Raw genomic sequence first — 25,278 nt, 5'->3', positions numbered from 1 at the left:
TTTCATTAAACAGTCATTCTGCCTGGGAGGTTCTTGGCACTTATGTTTTGGGCCCCAGGGCTGAAATACTAGAACAAGCCTGGCATTCAGGCTCCCATTAAGTTTATCAGACCAATACTATATTGATCACTTTAACCTGCTTTGCATCTCTTTCCAACAAGTACTGAAATATAGAAAACAAAATCCATACACAAGAAACAAGACACTCAACAAAGAAATATTATTTCAGAGAAAGACAAGGCTTTGGAATCCCAAAGGCCCTGATGAAGTTATTTACCTGCAAAGACTGGAGAAAAGCACCCATTTTTAAAAGAAGTTTTTATTTGCAAGTGAGACAGTGGAAGACTTAATATTATTTGTTAAAACAGCTTTGAAATAAGAATCCATTCTGAGTAATTCAGTGAACTGGACTGTTACCGATAAGGTACGCCATCTTCTAGGCATAGTGGAAAGTGCAAGCATGCTGCAACCGAGCACTACATCTTTCCAAGCCTCTGTGATTCATGGCTTAGATCGATGCTACTTCAATACATTCTAAAGTACTGCTACTTCGAAAATTGCAGTGGGTTCAGGACAAGGATGATTGTTCCCTTGCTCCAGGGTGGGGTGTGTCACCAAAGCAGCCAGCACCAACGCGATTGTTACTGGGCTCCCGCAGTCATATGGACATGATTCAAGACACTGATTCTGATATATAAAGCCAAAAACCCCTTGCTTTCCCTCTTATGGCCTGCTAAGATATTAAAGGTCAGCTAAAAATGCCAGTATTGACCGTGGTGGCTTAGTGGTTAAGACGCTGAACTGCAGACTGGAAGGTCGGCAGGTCAGCAGTTCGAGACCCGAGTGCTGCGTGAGGGAGTGAGCTCCCGTCTTCAGTCCCAGCTTCTGCCAACCTAGCAGTTCGAAAGCAAGAAATTGCAAGTAGATAAATAGGTACCGCCTCGACGGGAAAGGTAACAGCGTTCCGTGCACCTCGGTGTTTAGTCATGCCGGCCACATGACCACGGAAGCGTCTTCGGACAGCGCTGGCTCTTCGGCTTAGAAACGGGGATGAGCACCGCACCCTAGAGTCGGACATGACTGGTTGGGGACACCTTTACCTTTTACCTTTTTAAAAATGCCAGTGGAGGGGTTTTCAAACTATCACAGTGGGCTTTCCAAATTCAGAAAAATGGAAGATTTGAGTATCTCCATGGAAATCAACACCTGGCCCAACCAGGGCTAGCTCAGTTCTGCTGTTGGTTCCCAGCTGTAAGAAAGGAAATGGCACACACATTCCCTCCCCTCTGGCCTAGCATGAGGCAGTAGGGAAAGAGCTATCTAGGCTGAATTGACCTAGCACGTCTGGCCACTCCAGGTACATACAAAAAGGGAGGAGAGTTAGGTTAGAGCTTGGGTCTCCCTTCGGGTACCCCACAAGGCACTGGAAAGAAGAAGGCCTCTTAACCTCACCATCCATGCAGCTATTTACAGGGGCATTTTTGCGTAACTGGTCCACAAAGGTGGAGCACCTTCTTGTAGGATATTTACAAAACCACAGCATCTCCCACTTATAGCAGCACTGCAAGCTAGTATGGCACAGTGGCTAGCAGTGGGTTTGGATGCTGGGCACACCCAGGTTCAAACCCCTTCTCAACCATGAAGCTCACTGGGAAATCTCTCTCTCCCAGCCTAGCCTACCTGACTGTGTTGCTGCGAGGCCAAAATGCCATTCCTGTTCTTGGTGGATAACCAGCAATAACAAAGGCAATATATGGCAATAATGTACTCTTGTAGAAGAGGAAAAACTCCCATCTTTTACAAAAAATGTTATTTGCTAATGAGCCAGTGGAAAACCTAGTATTTCTAAATATAGCTTTGAGACTGGAAAGTATTTTGAGTAATGAAGAGCAATTGGTCATCATGTATGCGTTACTGTTAGAATGGTTTGCAAATAATTGTGTTGATGGATTTTAAATATAGCAGTGAGCTTGAGTCGATGTTCTATTTTCTTGTTTTTCTAAATATATTTTAAAGCTTGTTTTTTAAAGATATTATAACCCACTCTATGCCTTCAAGATTGAGTGGTACAGAAATCTAAATACAATCCCCCGATCTTTTCTCATTATGAAACCAAGTTTCTTTAGAATTTTGGCTCATAGGTATGTGCAAACTGGGCCAATGAGTTGATGAGGTGTGTCAATTAGATCTTCATAACTCACATGAAGAAAACTCACTTTCTGGGTTGCACCCTGAGTCAACTTGATCATACTTAAAGAGTGGACCCACTAAAATCGATGTGACCTAATTTAGTTATGACTAACTAGAGTCCCATTAATTTCAATAGGTCTCCTCTATGTATGACTACGTATGGATCCAACCCTCTGACCTAACAGAAGCAGATGAGATTAAGAAGAGGTGGGAAGAATACACAGAAGAACTATACAGAAAGATCTGAATGTCCCTGATAGCCATGAGAGCGCGCTCACTGAACTTGAGCCAGACATCCTCGAGAGTGAAGTCAAGTGGGCCTCAGGAAGCATCACTAACAACAAAGCTAGCGGAGATGACAGTATTCCAGCTGAGCTATTTAAGATCCTCAAAGATGATGCTGTTAAAGTGCTGCACTCAATATGCCAACACATTTGGAACACTCAACAGTGGCCACAAGACTGGAAAAGGTCAGTTTACATTCCAATTCCAAAGAAGGGCAATGCCAAAGAGTGTTCAAACTACCATACAATTGCGCTCATTTTACATGCCAGCAAGGTGATGCTCAAAATCCTACAAGCTAGGCTTCAGCAGCATGTGAACCGAGAACTACTGGAAGTAGAAGCGGGGTTTCGAAGAGGCATAGGAACTAGAGATCAAATTGCCAACATTTGCTGGATCATGGAGAAAGCAAGAGAATTCCAGAAAAACGTCTATTTCTGCTTCATTGACAATGAAAAAATCAAGATGATTAAAACGAAGCTTAATTAAAAACATGAAACAAAAAAATTAAAGACACAATTGAAATACAACAATAAAAGAAATAAACAACACCCGATCCATTGCTTTGGCTTTGGTTCAAAGATGTTTTGGACTATCACATACAAAGTCATTTTAATACCTATTAGCAATCTTGTAACCACTGAGAGGATACGTACGTTCCTATAAAGGCTACAAACACCAAAGTGATGTACACCAAAAAAATCCTCCAAGAAGGGCACAGAAAATGTTTAGTTGCCATCTGCAACACAGAAAAAAACCTCCACGTTCAGAGGCAGTGTGCTTCTCAATACCAGTTGCTGGGGAGCTTCAACAGAGGGCTATGGCCATCATACCCTACTAATGGGTATTCTAGATTTATTTATTTATTGGATTTATACCCCGCCTTTTTTCCTCTTGCAAGGAACCCAAGGCGGCTTACATTATCCTCCTCCTCTCCATTTTATCCTCACAACAACCCTGTGAGGTGGGTTGGGCTGAGAGCGTGTGACTGGCCCAAAGTCACCCAGTGAGCTACCATGGCCGAGTGGGGACTAGAACCCGGATCTCCCAAGTCTCAGTCCAACACTCTTGCCACTACACCACACTGGCATCTAGTTGGTCACTGTGGGAAGTGGGAACCAGGAGGCTGAATGAGACAGACCTTTGGTTTGATCTAGCAGAACTCAGTGCTCCATTTATGTTCTTAATGGAACAATCTGCATCATTCCTTTTGGACTATTTTGCCCATCAAAGAAATGTCCTAGTTGAATGGGCTTCCTCTGAAAGCAGTACAATACAGAATGAGTTCTTTGTACAAAAATCATTGAGATGTAAAGGCTGAATCCAAAAAAGAGGCGGGGGGGGGGCTCTTTGTAAAAACTTTTGACGTTGCTAAAAAGCACCTCCTTTTCAGTGTTCTTTTGGGAATTGTTCTGAAACAGGGAAAATGTCCACTTCCTCAGCATGAGGGCAACATGAAGCATTGCCTTGATTCTCAATTGACTTCATGATGTCATCACTTAGCCATCTGATTGACTATGTAGTGTTGTAGCATCATCACAGTCACTATGCCATCCTTGACTGGCTAGGAGTGCCCATGTGACAACTCCCTGGAAGACAACTCCCCCACACCCCATGGCACCCAAAAAGCAACAGACTGGGGCAGAACCACACAAATAAGGAGAATGTTACGGGGAGGGACTGAGGGAGACTGAGATTATTTTTGTCTATGAGAAAAGCCCATGTTTCATCCAGAAAGATAAAATGGGAAGCAAGAAAAAAAAAATCCATATAGCATTGATAAAAAAAGGGATAGTGCAATACTTGGATGACACACAATGTTTTCTTTAAGCACGCTATACATAAAAGCTTTGAGGATTGCACTCGGGATTTCTCAGTCTTGCTTATGGAATCTCAACTCTACAAGGTGTTCCACAAAAATGAAAGAAACTTGCTGTAATGTAAACAAGCAGGTAACATGAGTATGGCAAAATCCAACCTTTACATCTTAAAAGAGTTTCTAGCAGAAAACCTGATTCAGGAAGCTACCCAAGCTCAAGGTCAGGACCAGGAATTACTTTCTGAGTAACATCAAGTTAACAACTGATTGCAATAGAAAGGAATCAGGAAGCCAGAAATTTCAGGTTTGCCAACTGGCAGGAATTTCTGGAGAATGCCAGCTAAGGAGGCATTTCCAATTCTTGCATAATGGAAAGGAAAGGGCACTCCTGGTTATGGACAATAATTAAGAGAACAAATTCTAGTGTTGGGCTGAGATGACAGGCTTGGTGGGTGGCCCTGAATAAGTAATTATCTCATGACCTCAAACCTTCCATCTGTAAAATGGGATGCTAATTGCTACTTCTCGGGGTACTGTAATGATAAATGTGATGAGAGCAGCGAAGCATAACTGCATTCTAACAGCGCAACAAAAATGTTAAATAAAAAAGGAAAGGGCTGCACTAAGCTGACAATCATACTGGTTCATATCACATTATTTGGAAGTTAGAGATGATAGAGATGGGGTTGCTTTCATCACTCGTTAGAGTTGTCCAGTTGAGCAAACAATCTAACATTGCAAGCCAGAAGATATCAGATCTCAGTCACATCAAGTTCTGTGATCTCCAAAGATCTGAAATGTGCTCTAGAAATAATGGAATCTGCTCCTGCTGCTATCAGTATCGAACACCGTCCATGAGTAAAACTCCAGAGAATGAAGAAACTGGGCCCAACTGCTATCTGAATCATATCTTAGTTGTGCTGATTTCAATGGAACTTACCCTTGTTCTGGGGATCAAGGCCTAAGGCAGCATTTCCATTTCTTTAAACACACACACACACACACACACACACACACAGACTACTGTGCAAAAGTCTTAGGCCACCACCAGCTTTGTTGTTTTAGCAAAGTTTTAATGACCATCCATAATTATTTTTCGGTCTCTGTATTAAGATACAAACATAAAATACAGGAAATATGTACAGGCAAAAGTCAGTCTTTAGTGTGACCTCCCTTGGCTCTAAGCACATCTTGAACTCTTTTGGGGAGACTGTCCTGAAGTTTTCTGAAGTAATCTTCTGGTATATCAAACCAGGCTCCTTTCAGCACTTCCCAGAGTTCTTCTTTAGATGTGGGTTGTCTTTTATTTCCTTCTCTGTCCAGGTGATCCCATACTGCCTCTATTATATTCAGGTCTGGACTCTGTGGAGGCCAGTCCATGACTGTCAGTGTTTTATCAGCTGTTTTCCTTGCTAAATATGATTTCACTGCATTACCAGTGTGTTTGGGATCGTTATCATGCTGAAAAATGAAACCATTCCCAATCAGGCGCTTTCCAGAAGGAATGGCATGATGAATTAAAACCTGTCTGTACTTTTCAGCATTCATGATCCCATCAATACGGACAAGATCGCCAACACCACTGGCAGAAATGCAGCCCCAAACCAGGACAGACCCTCCACCATGTTTTACTGAAGGCTGCAAGCACTCATTCGTCCTTTTCTCTCCAACTCTTCTTCTCACATAATGTTGACGATTGGACCCCAAAATTTCAACCCTGGATTCATCACTCCATAATACTCTTTTCCACTGATCCTCATTCCAATCTTTGTAAGATATGCTTTAGCATATCTTAGCCTTTTCACCCTGTTCCCCTTCCGCAAAAGTGGTTTCTTGGCTGCTACCCTTCCACGAAGACCATTCCTGGCCAGGCGCCTGCTGTTACTCTAGTGTATGGGGAGGTCACACTAAGTACTTGCCACTTTAGCCTATAGAAGCTGTTTTTTCTGATTTTCTTTCTACTGTTGAATACTGCATCCAAATTTCCTGTATTTTCTGGTTGTATTCTAATGAATAGACTGAGAAATAATTATATATGGTCATTATACCATTGCTAAAACAACAAATCTAATGGTGGCCTAAGACTTTTGCACAGTACTGTATGTGTGTGTGTGTGTGTGTGTGTGTGTGTATATGTGTGTGTGTGTGTATGTATGTATATGTGTGTGTGTGTATATATATATATATATATACACACACATATATATATATCAGAAGCATATTTTTTCTGAATTAAAATGGAAGGCATGCTTACCTCTTACACCACAAAAGGTTTATTTTTAGCGTAAGAACTACCCATCCTTCAGAGAAGCTCCTATATTTCTGCATGAGCCACTGATCAAAGCATATCTCTTCCCTGGAAGGAAGCAAGTCTGGAGCAATAACTGATACAGAGATGCAACAGTGTACCCATAGAAGACGTACTTGCCCTCAAAGGAAGCTGACTGAAAGAAGGGATGGCTAGAGGAGTAATTGATGCATAGGTACATTGGGGAGCTCTGTGTAAGTGGGTAACTGGGGATCACAGAAACCTCTGATCGTTTTTTTCTTTTTCTGGGGGCGTACGAGCAGTTCTTGCTTGGCGCACAATATGGAATGCAGTGTGCTCCACATAACCAGATAAAATACAAGAACAAGAACATCTAACATCCTCAACTATATTAAGCCCATTTTGTCACTTTTAGACTGATTTAATGTGATTTGGAACTCCAAAATGGCAGTAGCAGCAATCCTAAGGCAAATTGTTTATTTTATTTTTATTTATTTATTAGTGTTAACATTTATATACTGCCAACATTTATATACTGCCATAGTTGCTAAAAACCCATCAAGGCCACTGGACAGTTTTGTCCAGTAGACAGTCTGAAGTGTAGATACTTCAACGTGAACTAGAACTATGTTCCTACATTTATTTGTGATATTTATATACCACTGAATATAATAAAATCCTTAAACTGTTCACGTATAAATATTAAAATCTCATTTAAAATACAATATTAAAAACAATTCCAACTACAGTAAGAGCAGTACAAGCAGCAGTAATATGGAGCAGCATAATTAATTTAATTACAAGCTGGGGAAAGCCTGGGTGAATAAGTGTGTTTTCAGGAGGTGTTTGAATCATGCTACATTTTCTGCCTCCTGAAGTGCATGGGGGAGTGTTTTCCAAAGGCTGGGCAGCACTACTGAGAAGGCCACATTTTGGTATTATGTGGTGACATTCCATTAATTTCGGAATGACCAGCAAGACTTCTTCTGACGATCTTCAAGGTCAGCTAGATATATATAAAGGAAGGCAGTCTGCTAGATATCCTGGTCCCAAGTTGTTTAAGGTTTTGTATGACAATAACATAACCTTGAATGGCTAATAGGCAGCCAGTGCAGTTCTTTTAACACAGATTTTATGTGAGCGTAACTGCATGTCCCAGTGAGCACACCAGCTGCTGCATTCTGCAGTAGCTGGAGCTTCTGAACCAGGCACAAGGGCAGCCCCACATAGAGCACATTACAGCAGTCTAATTGTGAAGTTACCAGCGCATGGATCATCGTGGCTAGGCTATCCTGATCCAGGAACGGGGGTAGTTGGCATACCAACCAAAGTACTGAGAGCTCTGGCCCATCGAAGTCACCTGGGCCTTCAGTGACAGAGATGGATCCAGGAGCACACCAAACTATGGAACTGCTCCCTCAGAGGGAGTACAACCCCATCCAGAACAAATACCCCAATTCTCAGACCTAGGAACTGCCAACCCATAGGGTCTCTGTCTTACCAGGATTCAGCATCAGTTTATTAGCTCAGCCAAGCCATAACTGCATCCAGGCACTGGTTCAGAATATGCATGGCCTCTTGCGATTCAGATGTCACAGAGAAATAGATTAGATTCAGAAAAGTAATCCATTGGGGTGACCAAGGCCAATTCCATCCCCAAACCGGGCCTGAATCCAGACTGGAATAGATCCAGATAATTAGTTTCATTCAAGAACACCTGCAGCTGAGACACCACCACCCTCTCTAGCACCTTACTCAGGAATGGGGTGTTTGTGATGGATGGCAGACAGCATAGATCTCTGGATCCAGGGAGGGTTTTTTCAGGAGTGGTCACACCACTGTCTCCTTCAAGGCAGTAGGGACCACAACATCACACAATGATGCGATCACCACTCCCCGATCCATCTGGACAGTCCCTCACAGCTAGCTTGAATAAGCCATGAAGGGCAAGGGTCGAAAGAGCATGTGGTGGGTTGTACAGATGCAAGTGACTTGTCCACATCCTCAGACTGAAATTGATCCCACGAAACAGGGTAAGACAATACACTGGAACCTCAACAGACACTGCATCAATAGTGTCTTACAAACTCATCACAGTGGGCCTCTGAGGATCTCAGTACTGGGTTCACTGGGTTTGATGAAAGCAACCCCCAAACTGCTCAGAAAAGCTCAGTGGGACAGCTACTCAAGGATGTGCTGGAGGTGGCAAAGTAAGCCTTCTGTGAGGAGCGCTCTGGCAGCTTCTCCCAGTAGATTCCAATAGCCAACTCAAGACACAGACAAAAGGATTTCTTTTCAAAGCTTTAATCCTTTTACAATTTAATGACTCTTTCAGATGCTAATCACCAGCGACTAAAACAAGGAACAGCAGGGTAGCCTAAGTTTGTTTGTTTATTTATTTTATTATTAAATTTATTAATCGCCCATCTGGCTGGTCACCCAGCCACTCTGGGTGATGTACAGCGTATAATAAAACAGTTTAAAACAATAAAATTCTACAATAAAAATGTTTTCTAAAATACCTTAACCCACCCCAAATGCCTGCCTGAACAACCATGTTTTTAATGCACAACGGAAGCTCATTAAAGAGGGGGCATGGCGGAGTTCCCTAGGGAGGGAGTACCACAGAGTGGGGGCCACCACAGAAAAGGCCCTCTCCCTCATCCCCACCAGTCTAGCTGTCCTGGCTGATGGGACAGAGAGAAGGCAGTTTCAAGTTTCAAGTAGTCAGTTGATCCCTGTTTGAAAGAGAGTCACTTGAAGACCCAGAACTTATGGGCTAGGGAGAGATCCTCCCTCTTTCCCTTGGGTCCATGGGAGACGGCCGTTGCTTGTGCGCCAAACGGGCGCTACGCCTCCTTTCCGCACCCTCCATCGCTCGTCACTCTTTGCGTCTGCGTCGAGCGTCTAAGAAGCCCCCCTCCCGCATTCCCTCACTACCCGGGTCGCTATCTATCTCTGGAATGCTGGCAGGAGGAATCTCTGCTAGGTGCTGAGCCTGTGACGGATGAGCTGGCCCCTCTCCCACGGATAGATGTTCCTCCTCAGAATCTGAACTGCTCTGAGGGTCTATGGGCTCAGTTTCCACCCTGACACCTTCTTTGCTGCCTTCACTGCCACACAGTAGGTGCAATTATATGTTCTTATGCGTGCTTGATCACCTTCATGATGAGCCACTTATGCTCCAGCTGTCTTCTGGCTTGTTTTGTTTTCTGGAGCTTCCCAGTGAGCCTTCCAAGCTCCACAATGCCAAAGAGGGCACTCAGGAGCGATCGTGTCAATGGCCCGTTGCACTTTGCCATTCTATAGTATGATAAGGGCCTTGACAGAATCACCAGCTCTGGTTACTGAAAAATCCCCCAGAGCATTCAGGAATCACTCAGATTCCATAAGTCTCTGGGAACAGACAATCTTTTAATGGGTCCCCCACCCCTGCAGGGAGGGACAGGCACTGTAAAACCAAATTTCACTAGGAAGTGGTCTGACCATGGCAACGGGGTGATTTCCACCACCACCACACAATATCCAAACCTCACGCCCAAAGGCAAAGGCCAATCAAGGGTATGCCCTGCCCTATGCACTGGGCTGGTGACAAACTGAGACAGCCCAGGGCTGTCATGGAGGACATGGTCCTGAGCTGATCCTGTTAAGGCAGCCTCAGCATGGATCTTGAAGCCTCCCAAGACCAGAGTCCTAGGGTTCTCCAACACGACATCCGAGACCACCTCAGCCACCTAGCTCAGTCAGGGAGTCTACTGGGTAGCAGGGTGGGCGGTATGCCAATAGCATCCCCAGTCTGTCTCTTTGGTCTGACACAAGGTAGAGGCCCTCATAGCCTATCCTAGGGCAAAAGGCTTGCCCGGTGAGCTTTTATGGATCATGGTGACTCCCCACCCTCCACCCCACTCCAGCCTGGGCTGATGCTGCACTGACTAAACAGGTGGGCAAAGCTGGGTCATGTCTATGCTGCCCAGTTCCCCCACCCAGATCTCCATGATGCATGCCAGGTCAGCTCCCTCATCCACGATCATATCATGGATGAGCGAGGTCTTGTTGCAAACTGACCAGGCATTCACCATCACCACAACCAGGCCAGAGAGTACAGTAGCCAGTCCACCAGGAACATGTGGGATGGTGAGGGGATCACAGAGGAAAATGGCTCGTGTTACCCAGTTCCAGAATATGGACAATAAGCAATCAAGCCAAGCTATGCAGCAGTAGGCATGCAATCACTATGTACCATTATTTCAGCTACACAGTGCATGCAGAAATATTTCAGTTCTTAATGAGAGTACACCTGGCAACAGATTTTATAGTGTACTGCTAAATGTTCCATGGTACATTATGTAAAACCTAATGATGTATTGATAATGGCAGATGTGGTTATAGTGCTAAGAGAATGAAGTATCTGCTGAAAAGCACAAACCACACTATGTGGCTTAAAAACAATGAAGGACAGAATTAAGAGAGATTTTACATACTGCTAAGTGGGGCTAAACAGCTTCCTGAAAAAAATGTTCTGTTTACCTGGGGCATAGCCAGGACTGGTGGTTGGATACATATTTGGGTTGTAGGTCGGGGCAGCTGTGGGATAGCCGGCAGGATAACCTGAAAAGAGAGAAGAGAAATGATGCTTTATTTGGCAGGAAGACAGGGAGCAAATACCCGTGTAAAAAATATGACAGACTGCAGCAACTGAAAGCAGCAAAAAAAAATGACAAGTCAGCAAAGTATCTATCTAGGAACAGAGGCTCTTGAACTCTGAACCACCCTTATTCCCCAAAGAACAATTAAGTGTGTAGAATAATGAAGACAAACCAACACTTGCCTACTTGATAATTCCCTGACTTCTCCATAGTACTCCATGTGCAAAAGGTGCAGATTTTTATTTTACAACATTTGTACACTTCTTTTCAAACCTGGGGTTTATTGGTTTACTTTTCCTCCCAGGAGAAATAGCAGCTTGGTGTGCAGGTTTTCATCAGCACTGGCCCTGTGGAAAAAGGGTCACGCCACCGTGCACACCACTGTCCTGATGAGCACCCCTCCCCACAGCTATTTTTTTTTTAACAAGGTATGTGAAACACAACCATGCATTTCACATATTGGTTTGTTTGGCCCTAACAGATCTGAAATCCCAGGTACGACCAATGATTTATTATTGTTATTTCTAATAATGGTATTATGTGGTTCCTAGTTCTGAAAGGTGACAGAACCAAGGGTGGGTACAGGGGGAGCTGTTCTTCAGGGTCCTCTCCCCTACTCCACCAGATGTTTGTACTGCCACTACTGCTGAAGATGGTATCAACAGTTCTCAGCCCTCAAAACTCAGATTTGGCTCTCTTCGGCCCCAATCCATGGACTTCACATAGGTCTGTGGGTAGCTATGGGCCATTGGTTGCATTTTCTTTCAATGTACAAAGCCTCCTCTTTTAAGTTAATTATTATTATTATTATTAAATTTATTAATCGCCCATCTGGCTGGTCACCCAGCCACTCTGGGCGATGTACAACATACAATAAAACAGTTTAAAACAATAAAATTCTACAGTAAAAACATTTTCTAAAATACCCTAACCCACCCCAAATGCCTGCCTGAACAACCACGTTTTTAATGCATGACGGAAGCTCATTAAAGAGGGGGCATGGCAGAGTTCCCTAGGGAGGGAGTTCCACAGAGTGGGGGCCACCACAGAAAAGGCTCTCTCCCTCATCCCCACCAGTCTAGCTGTCCTGGCTGATGGGACAGAGAGAAGGCCATCCGAGGCTGATCTTGTTAAGCGGCCATTCTGGTGCTGCTGGAGGCGCTCCTTAAGATAGGCTGGGCCGGAACCATATAGGGTTTTAAAAGTCAAACCCAACACCTTGAATTTTGCCCGGAAAACAACTGGTAACCAGTGCAACTCCTTCAGCACTGGAGTGATGTGATCTCACCGGCGGCTGCCTTTAATCAGGCGAGCCGCCGCGTTCTGTACCAGCTGCAGCTTCTGAACCGTCTTCAAGGGTAACCCCACGTAGTGCGCATTACAGTAGTCTAAACGAGAGGAGACCAGGGCATGTACTACCGATGGGAGCAGATGGTCGGGAAGGAAGGGGCACAGCCGCCGTATCAGATGGAGTTGATACAGCGCTGTCCGGCTCACAGCTGACACCTGAGCCTCCATGGACAGCTGGGATTCCAAAATGACCCCCAGGCTGCGGACCTGGTCTCAAGGGTAGCCGTTCCCCATTCAACACCAGGTCAGCATCCCCCAGCCTCCTCTTGTCTCCCACCAAAAGTACCTCGGTCTTGTCAGGGTTCAGCTTCAGCTTATTCCTCCCCATCCAGCCACTCACTGTCTCCAGACATTTGGACAGGGATTCTATGGCCAACGTTGGTGAAGATTTGAATGAGAGGTAGAGCTGCGTGTCATCCGCATATTGATGACACCGCACCCCAAACCTCCTGATGATAGCCCCCAGTGGCCTCACATAGATATTAAATAGCATCAGGGAGAGGATGGAACCTTGTGGCATCTATTTCAACAGTCATTACTACTGTGCTGGAATAAATAACTATTTGTTCCAACCTCTCATTTTCATGAGTGTTGCATTCTGCTACTAAATCAGTTTAATTAAAAATGGTCGCAGTCAATGCTGGAGATGCCAAGGATTCACTAATACTATCTAAAGCCCATGCTGTTGAGGAGGTTGTGGGGTGTACAGGATCCTGGCAATCAAACATCTCCCTGAGTGTTATTTATAGAACCGGCAATGGCACACCGAATGCTAATGAGAATGTGGCTAAGTCAAAGGAAAAAATCCACACTTCGTTTTTCATTCACACTCTTGACTGTGGGATTGGGGGACTTATTCTTGCCCTTTAAAAGGCAAATACTCTGTCAGGATGACTGATTTACCACTATTCTTTTACTACATATATCATCTCCATCTTCCTCGTTTCTAAGCATTCCGTAACAGAAGTGCCCTTTAGATGTAATTGCAGTGGCAGGCGAGCAGCTTCTCAGGGGGCTTATTCCTAAACACTGCTGTAGTATCTGAAGGCCCGCCCTCTGTGCAGCTGGGGACCAATCATGCAGGCCCATGCCATCCAAAGTATCCATCAGGCTGGGTGACAATTCCATGTGAATAAGCCGTGCAGCAGGTCCTGCTGTGAGAAGAGCCACAGATGCGCTATTCCCAAGCCACAGGTATAACGTCAAGAGGGTATGAAAGGAATGAGAACCAGGATGTCCCACTTGGTGACCCCTGGCGGTTGTTTAGGAGAATGATTTGTAGGGGGCAGTATTTTCACTGCAACAATAGGAAACATGAGGGGGCTTTTTTGTTCTCCTGGCATCAGCTGGATGCACATGATTCTACAACAGAGTGCAGGTCAGGCAGCAGAGGGTCTAACATAAGTGCAGAAAGGGCAACAAGTAGAGAAAGGATCCCTGTGGGACCAAGGCGAAGTGTGAGACACAGGTGTTTCAGCAGGAGAACCCTGTGGGGCTCTATGCTTCTAGGGCTGCAAGAGCAAGGCATCTTGAACATTAAAGCATCTTCCTTTTTTTAACATTAAACACCAGAGAAACCAAAGCAGGTGTACAGGGTAATGGTGGTACAGATGGGCCACCAGGGTAAACTGAAAGATGTTAGAAACTAATTGAAGTAAATTAGCAGGTACTGTTGTTTCAAATTAGCAGCACTATATCTCAGTGGCCATTCAGCCAAACCAGAACAACAGGCTTCAGAAAAATAAAAGCACACAACCCTCTCCTCCCTCCACGCCCCCCCCGAAAGGAATCTTATGAAAGTATCCTCCAAAGAAACCATTAATTGGTGGAAACATATGTGAAATGAAAAGCTTAGAAATATGTAGTCTTCAAAAACCAAGGGGGCAGTGTCCCAGCTCTGTGGTTTGCGAGTCTCGTGGAATTAGAAAGGATGCCACTGAAGAGGATTCCACCACAAAGCAAGAGAGAGGGGGAGAGAGAGCACATGCAGGGGAGGGCCCTGTGTATACCCCTTTCCCTCTAGTTTGAGGCACAGAAAGTCACAGCAGAGTGAGTGGCTCTTCCCTAGTCCCTCACATCTGTCTACCATTCCTAGGGCGTGTGTGCGTGTGCGCGTGCATGTGTCAAAGAAACCAAAACACGCCTGCAAACAAGCCCTTCACAATTTACAAGGTCCCATGCAAGGAATTATATCGTGTGAAGCAAAACAGAAGCAAAGACTATACCCACAGATGTTATCAGGCACGGGGAATCATGTGCAATAACTTTGATAAAAACAGGTAAGTGCAAAGGTGTCTGCACTGACATGAAATCAATCCCTCTTCTCTCACATTTGTCTCACCTTACATTTCTCAAGGGCTATGTACCAATTCTTGTTTCTAGATCCATGTCGGAAAGGAAACTGTCTTTCACACACCACAGCGGACAGCTTTATGAGAGCAAGTACTTGAACTTGGGTCTCTTGTTCAAGTCCAACACCATCTGCTCCCAACACGATGGGGAGGGGCCGAGGAAGAGCACATGCTTTGCATGAAGAACGTATGGGTTCCGGGTTCAGTCCTCAGCATTTCCAGTTTAAAATTGTTGTGTAGCAAGTGATGCTACATTATGAACGTTTACACATACGTAAACTTTTTGCATGTATGCACCTGGCTCCCTTAAAGTCCTGTCAATTGCAAAATCCAAGAATCTAGAATGATTGCCCATTAACTCAGTCAACCTTTGAAGAAAGAAGACTCCTTTGAGTCAAAATTCAGTGCCACTACAAACAATATTTTTTTTAGCCCAAATGCTTTCATCTACCAGTTAAATCCATGCTGATACATCCAACATGGAAGGAGTAAGTGTGTGCAAAAGATGCCATCTCTTTGAAGAAAGTGTGAACTGCAAGGTTATTGAATGCAGCATTTTTGAAGACTGGGCAGATAATGAGCACATTATATCTGGTAAACTAGGTTTCTCCTCCTTCTCCCAAACTAATTTGGATTCTAATCAGCCCAAGAGATTGCATGGAAATAGACTGTCAGACAGAACAGTTGAGATTAGAATGTTGATTGACCTATAGAGCACTGATCCACAACACTGTCCCCCTTTTTTTGCTTTTGTTCCATCATTTTCTTTGTCAGTAAAAACAATTACCAGCTATGCCTGTACAGTTGGAGGTCCACATTACTACTCCTAGTCCAGGACAGTTTTAAGAGTGGTTCCCTGAAGACTATGATAGCCAGACTCAAGGATGAAATTTTCCTCTTCAAAGCAATCCCCTCCCCCACTCCCTTGTCAGCGCTAGCCATGGTTTAGTGCTACATGTGCATCAGCATGAACCATGGTTAAGACTAACCATGATTTGCAGACCTGCTTCAAACCCATTGCAAATTCTGGTTTATGTGGGAACCATGGTTTGTGCCTAAGCACAGCCTTTCTTAAGTACAAAGGGGTTAGACAAGTCTGAGGGCTGGCACACCTCAAATGACTGCTGATCCAGCATTTGACTTGCAAGTATGTACATAAGTTAACAAACCCTGGAAAAGCTGTGCTCACACTGTGGTGAAGATCCTGCTCTGATCACTCTAAAGAGTACTATATGTCTAATTTTATGGGTAGTTCAACCTGAATCAGAGCAACCCAACAGCATGGGAAGAGAATAGAGGTTAAGCCTGCCAGGAGAAGCAATTAGAATGCAGAGCTCTGGAATTCAGGCCCTACCCCACCATGAATGAGATGTATACAACACATTGGTAGCAGGTAATATGTTCTTCCCCGCAAAGTAGTTCAATTGTAATATAACAGTCTGTTCTACTGAAAATGTCACGCAACTGCTATTTAGCATTGCAGTATGCCATAAGGGCAGACTGCAGGAGACAACACACACTCCCTGGAGTCGCAAGTTGCTGCCAATCTGGCAAGGGTAATGTGGCTATATTCCTTTGCCAGAACAATTGTAGAAAAATAAAACAACTTCTCTGTGCATCAAAAGCAGCGAAGCCAGGGCCCCAGTGCAGAAAACACATCACCCTTGACCTTTAGATATTTAAATTTCTGCACCCTAATTAACTTCAGACAGTCCATATGTTATTTTGGATAGTTCTGGACTAATACCAGCAAAGCAAATTGTTCTCAAAACCATTTGCTTTCGACAAACACAAAAGCAGATGGAGCGTGCACAGAATATTAGCAAAACTAGTTTTAGAGTGTTAAAAAGGCTTAATGCTCCTCTCTTGGGTCCCTGAGCCAGATTCAAAATTATGCTTCAGGGAAATGGGGAATTTGCAGTATCTCAACTGGCAAAGCTACACAGCTGTGTCTGTAGAAGAATCCAGAACAAATAAAGTCTAATTTCATGGGCTGGAAAAGTAGGAAGGTATTACTCAAAGGGAGAAAATAAGTCATTCTGAACCCAGCAGATGGTATCCTAGACACATTAATAGTTATATTCTGAAATCAATAAAATCCCAGCAAGTACTAAAATGGAAACCAAATAACTACTAGCTTGGTATTTCTCCATATTTGTATCTGAAAACTTTTAATTAAATAAAAATATGATGTGTCACTTAAGTCAATTGTTATACAGGCAGGCAGGCAGGCAAGGATCGCCACCACTAAAGAACCCTCACAATTAAAATTCAATGCATCAATTCAAAAAGGAGGAAAAAGTACAAATATGAAAAACATTGTCAGCATCTTGCAGTGTACTTTATAGCCTAAAAATGACATATATTCAAAGCTCTGCACAGTAAGCTTCCTTCATCCACATTAAAAAAAACAAGCTAAACTTAAGTAACATAAAGTGACTGACTTGCTTAGCATGACATGCAAACCAGGAAGTCTGGTTTGTCTCTGCTGATAAGCCAGAGTCATAACCCAGAGTTGTTGTTGGTTTATGACTCTGGCTTATTGGGGGACAGACAAGCCAGAGTTCCTCATTCACACATCATGATAAACAAACCACAAACATGGTTCTTTTCATCTGTCTGCACTACAAAAGATGTAGTCCTTTATGCCGGAGCAAACGTAGGTTGGAAGGTGTCCAATATACTACTGGGGAAGAGCAAAGGGAATTTCCAAGTAGCACCAGAAAGAGTGAAGTGGTTGGGCCAAAGCCGAAAGGACACTCAGCTGTGGATGTGTCTGGTGGTGAAAAGAAAATCCGATGCTGTAAAGAACAATATTGTTTAGGAACCTGGAATGTAAGATCAGTGAATCAAGGTAAGCTGGAGGTGGTCAAACATGAGATGGCAAGATTGAACATCGACATCTTGGGAATCAGCAAACTAAAATGGACAAGCATGGGCGAATTGAATTCAGGTGACCATCATATCTACTACTGCGGGCAAGAATCCCTTAGAAGAAATGGAGTAGCATTCATGGTCAACAAAAGGGTGGGAAAAGCAGTACTGGGGTACAATCTCAAAAACGACAGAATGATCTCAGTACAAATCCAAGGCAAACCATTCAACATTACAGTAATTCAAGTCTATGCCCCAACCACTGAGGCTGAAGAAGCTGAGGTTGATCGGTTCTATGAAGACCTACAACACCTTCTGGAACTAACTCCAAAAAAAGATGTCCTCTTCATCATAGGGGATTGGAATGCTAAAGTAGGAAGTCAAGAAATCACTGGGATAACAGGCAAGCATGGCCTTGGTGTACAAAATGAAGCAGGACAAAGGCTAATCGAGTTTTGCCAAGAGAACACGCTGATCATAGCAAACACTCTTTTCCAACAGCACAAGAGGCGACTCTACACATGGACATCACCAGATGGTCAATATCGAAATCAGATTATGTCCTTAGCAGCCAAAGATGGAGAAGCTCCATACAGTCAGTCAAAACAAGACCTGGAGCTGACTGTGGCTCAGATCATGAGCTGCTTCTTGTTGCAAAATTTCAGCTTAAATTGAAGAACGTAGGGAAAACCACTAAACCATTCAGGTATGACCTAAATCATATCCCTTATGAATATACAGTGGAGGTGACGAATAGATTTCAGGGATTAGACTGTCTGATGAGGCTTTACAAGTAGCTGAGGAAAGAACGGAAGCGAAAAGCAAGGGAGAAAGGGGAAGAGACATCCAAATGAATGCAGAGTTCCAGAGAATAGCAAGGAGAGACAAGAAGGCCTTCTTAAATGAACAATGCAAAGAAATCAAGGAAAACAATAGAATGGGAAAGACTAGAGATCTCTTCAAGAAAATCGGAGATCTCAAGGGAACATTTTGTGCAAAGATGGGCATGATAAAGGACAAAGACCTAACAGAAGCAGATGAGATTAAGAGGTGGAAAGAATACACAGAACTATACAGGAAAGATCTGAATGTCCCTGATAGCCATGATAGTGCGGTCACTGAACTTGAGCCGGACATCCTCGAGAGTGAAGTCAAGTGGGCCTTAGGAAGCATTACTAACAACAAAGCTAGCGGAGATGACAGTATTCCAGCTAAGCTATTTAAGATCCTCAAAGATGGTGCTGTTAAAGTGCTGCAGTCAATATGCCGACAAATTTGGAACACTCAACAGTGGCCACAAGACTGGAAAAGGTCAGTTTACATTCCAATTCCAAAGAAGGGCAATGCCAAGGAGTGTTCAAACTACCGTACAATTGCGCTCATTTCACATGCCAGCAAGGTGATGCTCAAAATCCTACAAGCTAGGCTTCAGCAGCATGAGAACCGAGAACTACCGGAAGTACAAGCGGGGTTTCGAAGAGGCAGAGGAACTAGAGATCAAATCGCCAACATTCGCTGGATCATGGAGAAAGCAAGAGAATTCCAGAAAAACGTCTATTTCTGCTTAATTAACTACGCTAAACCCTTTGATTGTGTGGATCACAACAAACTCTGGCAAATTCTTAAAGACATGGGAATACCAGACCACCTTAACTGTCTCCTGAGAAACCTGTACGAGGGACAAGAAGCAACAGTAAGAACCAGACATGGAAAAACCGATTGGTTCAAAATTGGGAAAGGAGTACGACAAGGCTGCATATTGTCACCCTGCTTATTTAATTTATATGCAGAGTATATATCCTGGCATATAGAAGGGGAAGAAATGGAAGCAGTGACAGATTTTATTTTCTTGGGCTCCAAGATCCCCGCAGACGGTGACTGCAGCCATGAAATTAAAAGATGCTTGCTCCTTGGGAGGAAAGCTATGGCAAACCTAGACAGCATAGTAAGAAGCAGAGACATCACCTTGCCGACAAAGGTTTGTATAATCAAAGCTATGGTTTTCCCAGTAGCAACGTATGGCTGTGAGAGCTGGACTATATGGAAGGCTGAGCGCCGAAGAATCGATGCTTTCAAACTCTGGTGCTGGAGAAGACTCTTATGAGTCCCCTGGACTGCAAGGAGGTCCAATCAGTCCATCCTAAAGGAAATCAACCCTGACTGCTCATTGGAAGGACAGATACTGAAGCTCAAATATTTTGGCCACCTAATGCGAAGAGAAAACTCCCTGGAAAAGACCCTGATGCTGGGAAAGATTGAAGGCAAAAGGAGAAGGGGATGGCAGAGAATGAGATGGCTAGATAGCATCTCCGATGCAATGAACATGAACTTGAGTACACTCTGGGAGAGAGCGGAGGACAGGAAGGCCTGGCGTGCTATGTTCCATGGGGTCACGAAGAGTCGGACACGACTTAACAACCGAACAACAACAACACATAGTTGAGGAAGTTAGATGTTCTTGTATTTTATCTGGTTATGTGGGGCACACTGCATTCCATATTGTGCGCCAAGCAAGAACTGCTCGTACGCCCCCAGAAAAAGAAAAAAACGATCAGAGGTTTCTGTGATCCCCAGTTACCCACTTACACAGAGCTCCCCAATGTACCTATGCATCAATTACTCCTCTAGCCATCCCTTCTTTCAGTCAGCTTCCTTTGAGGGCAAGTACGTCTTCTATGGGTACACTGTTGCATCTCTGTATCAGTTATTGCTCCAGACTTGCTTCCTTCCAGGGAAGAGATATGCTTTCATCAGTGGCTCATGCAGAAATATAGGAGCTTCTCTGAAGGATGGGTAGTTCCTACGCTAAAAATAAACCTTTTGTGGTGTAAGAGGTGCCTTCCATTTTAATTCAGAAAAAATATGCTTCTGATAGATAGATAGATAGATAGATAGATAGATAGACAGACAGACAGACAGACAGACAGACAGACAGACACAGACACACACAGTACTCTGCAAAAGTCTTAGGCCACCATTAGATTTGTTGTTTTAGCCATGGTATAATGACCATATATAATTATTTCTCAGTCTATTCATTAGAATACAACCAGAAAATACAGGAAATTTGGATGCAGTATTCAACAACAGAAAGAAAATCAGAAAAAACAGCTTCCGTAGGGTATAGTGGCAAGTATTTAGTGTGACTTCCCCTTACACCAGAGTAACAACAGGCGCCTGGCCAGGAATGGTCTTCGTGGAAGGGTAGCAGCCAAGAAACCACTTTTGCGGAAGGGGAACAGGGTGAAAAGGCTAAGATATGCTAAAGCATATCTTACAAAGATTGGAATGAGGATCAGTGGAAAAGAGTATTATGGAGTGATGAATCCAGGGTTGAAATTTTGGGATCCAATCGTCAACATTATGTGAGAAGAAGAGTTGGAGAGAAAAGGACGAGTGAGTGCTTGCAGCCACAGTAAAACATGGTGGAGGGTCTGTCCTGGTTTGGGGCTGCATTTCTGCCAGTGGTGTTGGCGATCTTGTCCGTATTGATGGGATCATGAATGCTGAAAAGTACAGACAGGTTTTAATTCATCATGCCATTCCTTCTGGAAAGCGCCTGATTGGGAATGGTTTCATTTTTCAGCATGATAACGATCCCAAGCACACTGGTAATGCAGTGAAATCATATTTAGCAAGGAAAACAGCTGATAAAACACTGACAGTCATGGATTGGCCTCCACAGAGTCCAGACCTGAATATGATAGAGGCAGTATGGGATCACCTGGACAGAGAAAGAAATAAAAGACAACCTACATCTAAAGAAGAACTCTGGGAAGTGCTGAAAGGAGCCTGGTTTGATATACCAGAAGATTACTTCAGAAAACTTCAGGACAGTCTCCCCAAAAGAGTTCAAGATGTGCTTAGAGCCAAGGGAGGTCACACTAAAGACTGACTTTTGCCTGTACATATTTCCTGTATTTTATGTTTGTATCTTAATACAGAGACCGAAAAATAATTATGGATGGTCATTAAAACTTTGCTAAAACAACAAAGCTGGTGGTGGCCTAAGACCTTTGCACAGTACTCTGTGTGTGTGTGTGTGTGTTTAAAGAAATGGAAATGCTGCCTTAGGCCTTGATCCCCAGAACAAGGGTAAGTTCCATTGAAATCAACACGACTAAGATGTGATTCAGATAGCAGTTGGGCCCAGTTTCTTCACTCTCTGGAGTTTTACTCATGGACGGTGTTCGATACTGATAGCAGCAGGAGCAGATTCCATTATTTCTAGAGCACATTTCAGATCTTTGGAGATCACAGAACTTGATGTGACTGAGATCTGATATCTTCTGGCTTGCAATGTTAGATTGTTTGCTCAACTGGACAACTCTAACGAGTGATGAAAGCAACCCCATCTCTATCATCTCTAACTTCCAAATAATGTGATATGAACCAGTATGATTGTCAGCTTAGTGCAGCCCTTTTCTTTTTTATTTAACATTTTTGTTGCGCTGTTAGAATGCAGTTACGATTCGCTGCTCTCACCACATTTATCATTGCAGTACCCCGAGAAGTAGCAATTAGCATCCCATTTTACAGATGGAAGGTTTGAGGTCATGAGATAATTACTTATTCAGGGCCACCCACCAAGCCTGTCATCTCAGCCCAACACTAGAATTTGTTCTCTTAATTATTGTCCATAACCAGGAGTGCCTTTTCCTTTCCATTATGCAAGGATCTGTCTTGGGGCCAGTACTTTTTAATTTGTTCATAAATGATCTGGAATTAGGAGTAGGGAGCAAGGTGGCCAAGTTTGCTGATAACACCAAATGTTTTAGGGTGGTTAAAAATAAAAAGGGATTGCGAAGAGCTCCAAATGGATGTCTCCAAACTGGGAGAATGGACATCAAAATGGCGAATGTGGTTCAGTGTAAGCAAGTGACAAAGGTTGGGGCAAAAAATCCCAGTTTCATATATGTGCTGATGGGATCTGGGCTAGTGGTGACTTGCCAAGGAGGTGGTCTTGAGGTTGTGGTGGACAGCTCGACGGAAATGTTGACCCAGTGTGAAGTTGCTATAATAAGGGAAATTCTACGCTGGGCATAATTACGAAAGGAATCAAAAATAAACTGCCAGTATCAAACTGTCTTTATTTACAATCTAGGGTGCAGCCACATTTGGAATACTGTGTATAGTTCTGGTCACTGCATCTAAAAAATGATACTGTAGAGTTAGAAATAGGGCAGAAAAGGGCAGGCTACAATGTCGGACTGTTTAGCTAAGGAATGATAGAGGTGTACAAAATTATACATGATGTGGAGAAAGTGGATAGGGAGGTGTTTTTTCTCCCTCTCTCATAATACTAGAACATGGGGTCATCCTACGAAGATGAATGTGGAGAGATTCAGGGCAGATAAAAGGAAGCCCTTTTTCTCTTCAAACAGTTCATAGTTAAACTATGGATTTTGCTACCACAAGATGTACTGATAGCCATCTATCTGGATGGTTTTAAAAGGGGATTAGACAAATTCATTGATGGTAAGGCTATCAATGCCTAGTAGTGAAGATGTCTATATACTACCTCCAGTATCAGAGGCAGTATGCCTTTGTATACCAACTGCTGGAGAACATAAGCAGGAGGTTGCTATTTCACTCATGTCCTACTTGTGGGCCTCCCATGGGCATCGTGGCCACTGTGTGAATAGAGTGCTGGACTACATAGGCCTTTGGTCTGATCCAGCATGGCTCTTCTTATGTAGGACAGAAGGTCCATGGTTTCTTTAGCAGTAGGAGAGACCAGGCAGTGTGCACAAGTACTCTGCTCATTAACAATAAGCCAGGGTTTGCCTGGAACCCTAGCTTATCGTGATGTGCCAATCAGACAACTAACTTTTCTGGAAAATAACCTGGCTGGTGGAGCTGCTGGAGTAGACCACAAGGCTACGTAACACTTAATATACAAGAGCTTAACTGCAAACTATTTTTGTACTTTTACAAATGTTGAGTAATGTCTACTGAGTCAAAATTTCTCAAATTATTATCAGTTAATTTGATTCTACGCCTGGCCCACAAATCAGCTTTACTACTCAGTCCACTGATCTACCCTTTACTTGGATTTCCCTTTGTGCATATTTGTTTTCATCAGATTCCTCTGTTAGAAGGTGTCACTGAAGGGATGTTCTGCTCTGCTTCTTTGGCAGCTGTGTTTGTGGCAGCTACACAGGTTTCCTCCACATCAAACAGAAGCTGTGAAGGGCAGGCGCATCTTCCTAAATACCGGGGGACTGGTGCTGTGTTCCAAGAGTGTTCCAAGTCTTCGTGGCTTCCAGCTCATGACCACTAGGCATTTAGAAGGTATGTCTTCAAACACCATTTGACTGCTGCAGGAAATAACAAAGTAGCTGCAGAAAATACGATTTATCATGTAAAGCATGAGCCAAATTATGGAAGCACAATAAAGGACTATAGGGCAATCAATACCAGTGATGTGGGGCATAAAGGTTTCAACTTCTAAAAGTGTGTTCTTTCATAACATTAATTGGTAACCTAATAAATGGATGCAATGCTAGACAAATTGGGCATTACATGCCGTGATTCAGTTTTTTCAGATGACTATAGCCCTCTTATCAAGTTCTATGTTCAATCAACTCATGAAGAAGGAGCAGGATCATGACCACTGTCCCTGCCTCCCAACCTGAATGCATTCAGTGGAATGTGAGAATGTGCTCTACACATGTACAAATGTACATATTCCTGATCACATGCACAACCCATTCTCGCCTTCCACTGAACATGCAGGGGTCATGGAACAAAGCCAGTGGACATGATCCAGCTCCTTCCTTGCAAACTGATTCAAAGTATGAGTTGAAAAGAGTGTATATCTGGGAAATATATATTACACAGCACTCTAGGCATGCTAAAATAAGCATGTTACCACTTTTCAGTACCTTCACGTTTTTTCCGTAAAAATTAAATGTTAACTGAAGTGCATGGTATTTAATTGTCGTGTCTTAAAATACTTACAAGAATTCCAGTAAAAATAATTTCCAAGGAAAGCTCTGAATTCCATTGCCTGTAACACTGAAATCACATTAAGTATGCTTTTTTATTCTCCCTGTCCCATAAAATATTTCAGTTTTTGGCTATTAGAAAAGCATTAAGAGATGTTTATGCAGCATGTAAAATTAAGATACTGTACTTTTAACATTTAGTTTACTAAATAAATGGTTTACTAAATTGGGTATTTTAGAAAATGTTTTTATTGTAGAATTTTATTGTTTTAAACTGTTTTATTATATGCTGTACATGGCCCAGAGTGGCTGGGTGACCAGCAAGATGGGCGATTAATAAATTTCATAATAATAATAATAAAAATAAAAAATAGAAGTCTAACAACAATGCTAAATCAGATCCTAGTTCATTTTCCAGAAACCCCACACCACTGATCAGTACTTCACTGTGGGGTAGGAAGACCCAATTTCAAGAATGGGATGCATCACAGGAAGACAAGGTATGAATCCAACGTACAAGTGCTCTAGACGTTAGAGTCTAGCCAAA

The 25,278-nt window shown here is 43.3% G+C and overlaps 1 protein-coding gene across 10 annotated transcripts in view; it reads right to left on the bottom strand.

Moving 5' to 3' along the window:
- Positions 1-25,278, bottom strand: part of FAM168A (family with sequence similarity 168 member A) — a 281,858-nt gene that overhangs the window by 61,176 nt on the left and 195,404 nt on the right. For all 10 annotated transcript variants that reach the window (XM_084842397.1, XM_084842406.1, XM_084842396.1 and 7 more), the window contains one exon: positions 11,088-11,168. In XM_084842397.1, coding sequence (XP_084698523.1) covers positions 11,088-11,168 — 81 coding nt within the window. The remainder of the gene's footprint in view (positions 1-11,087; positions 11,169-25,278) is intronic.

The sequence above is a fragment of the Heloderma suspectum genome, chromosome 3, assembly GCF_057233095.1.
Source record: "Heloderma suspectum isolate Gila_16-S chromosome 3, 16-S_ref, whole genome shotgun sequence".
NCBI lineage: Eukaryota > Metazoa > Chordata > Lepidosauria > Squamata > Helodermatidae > Heloderma > Heloderma suspectum.
The sequence above is the reverse complement of the archived record's forward strand: the minus strand, read 5'-3'. Positions and strand labels throughout refer to the sequence as shown.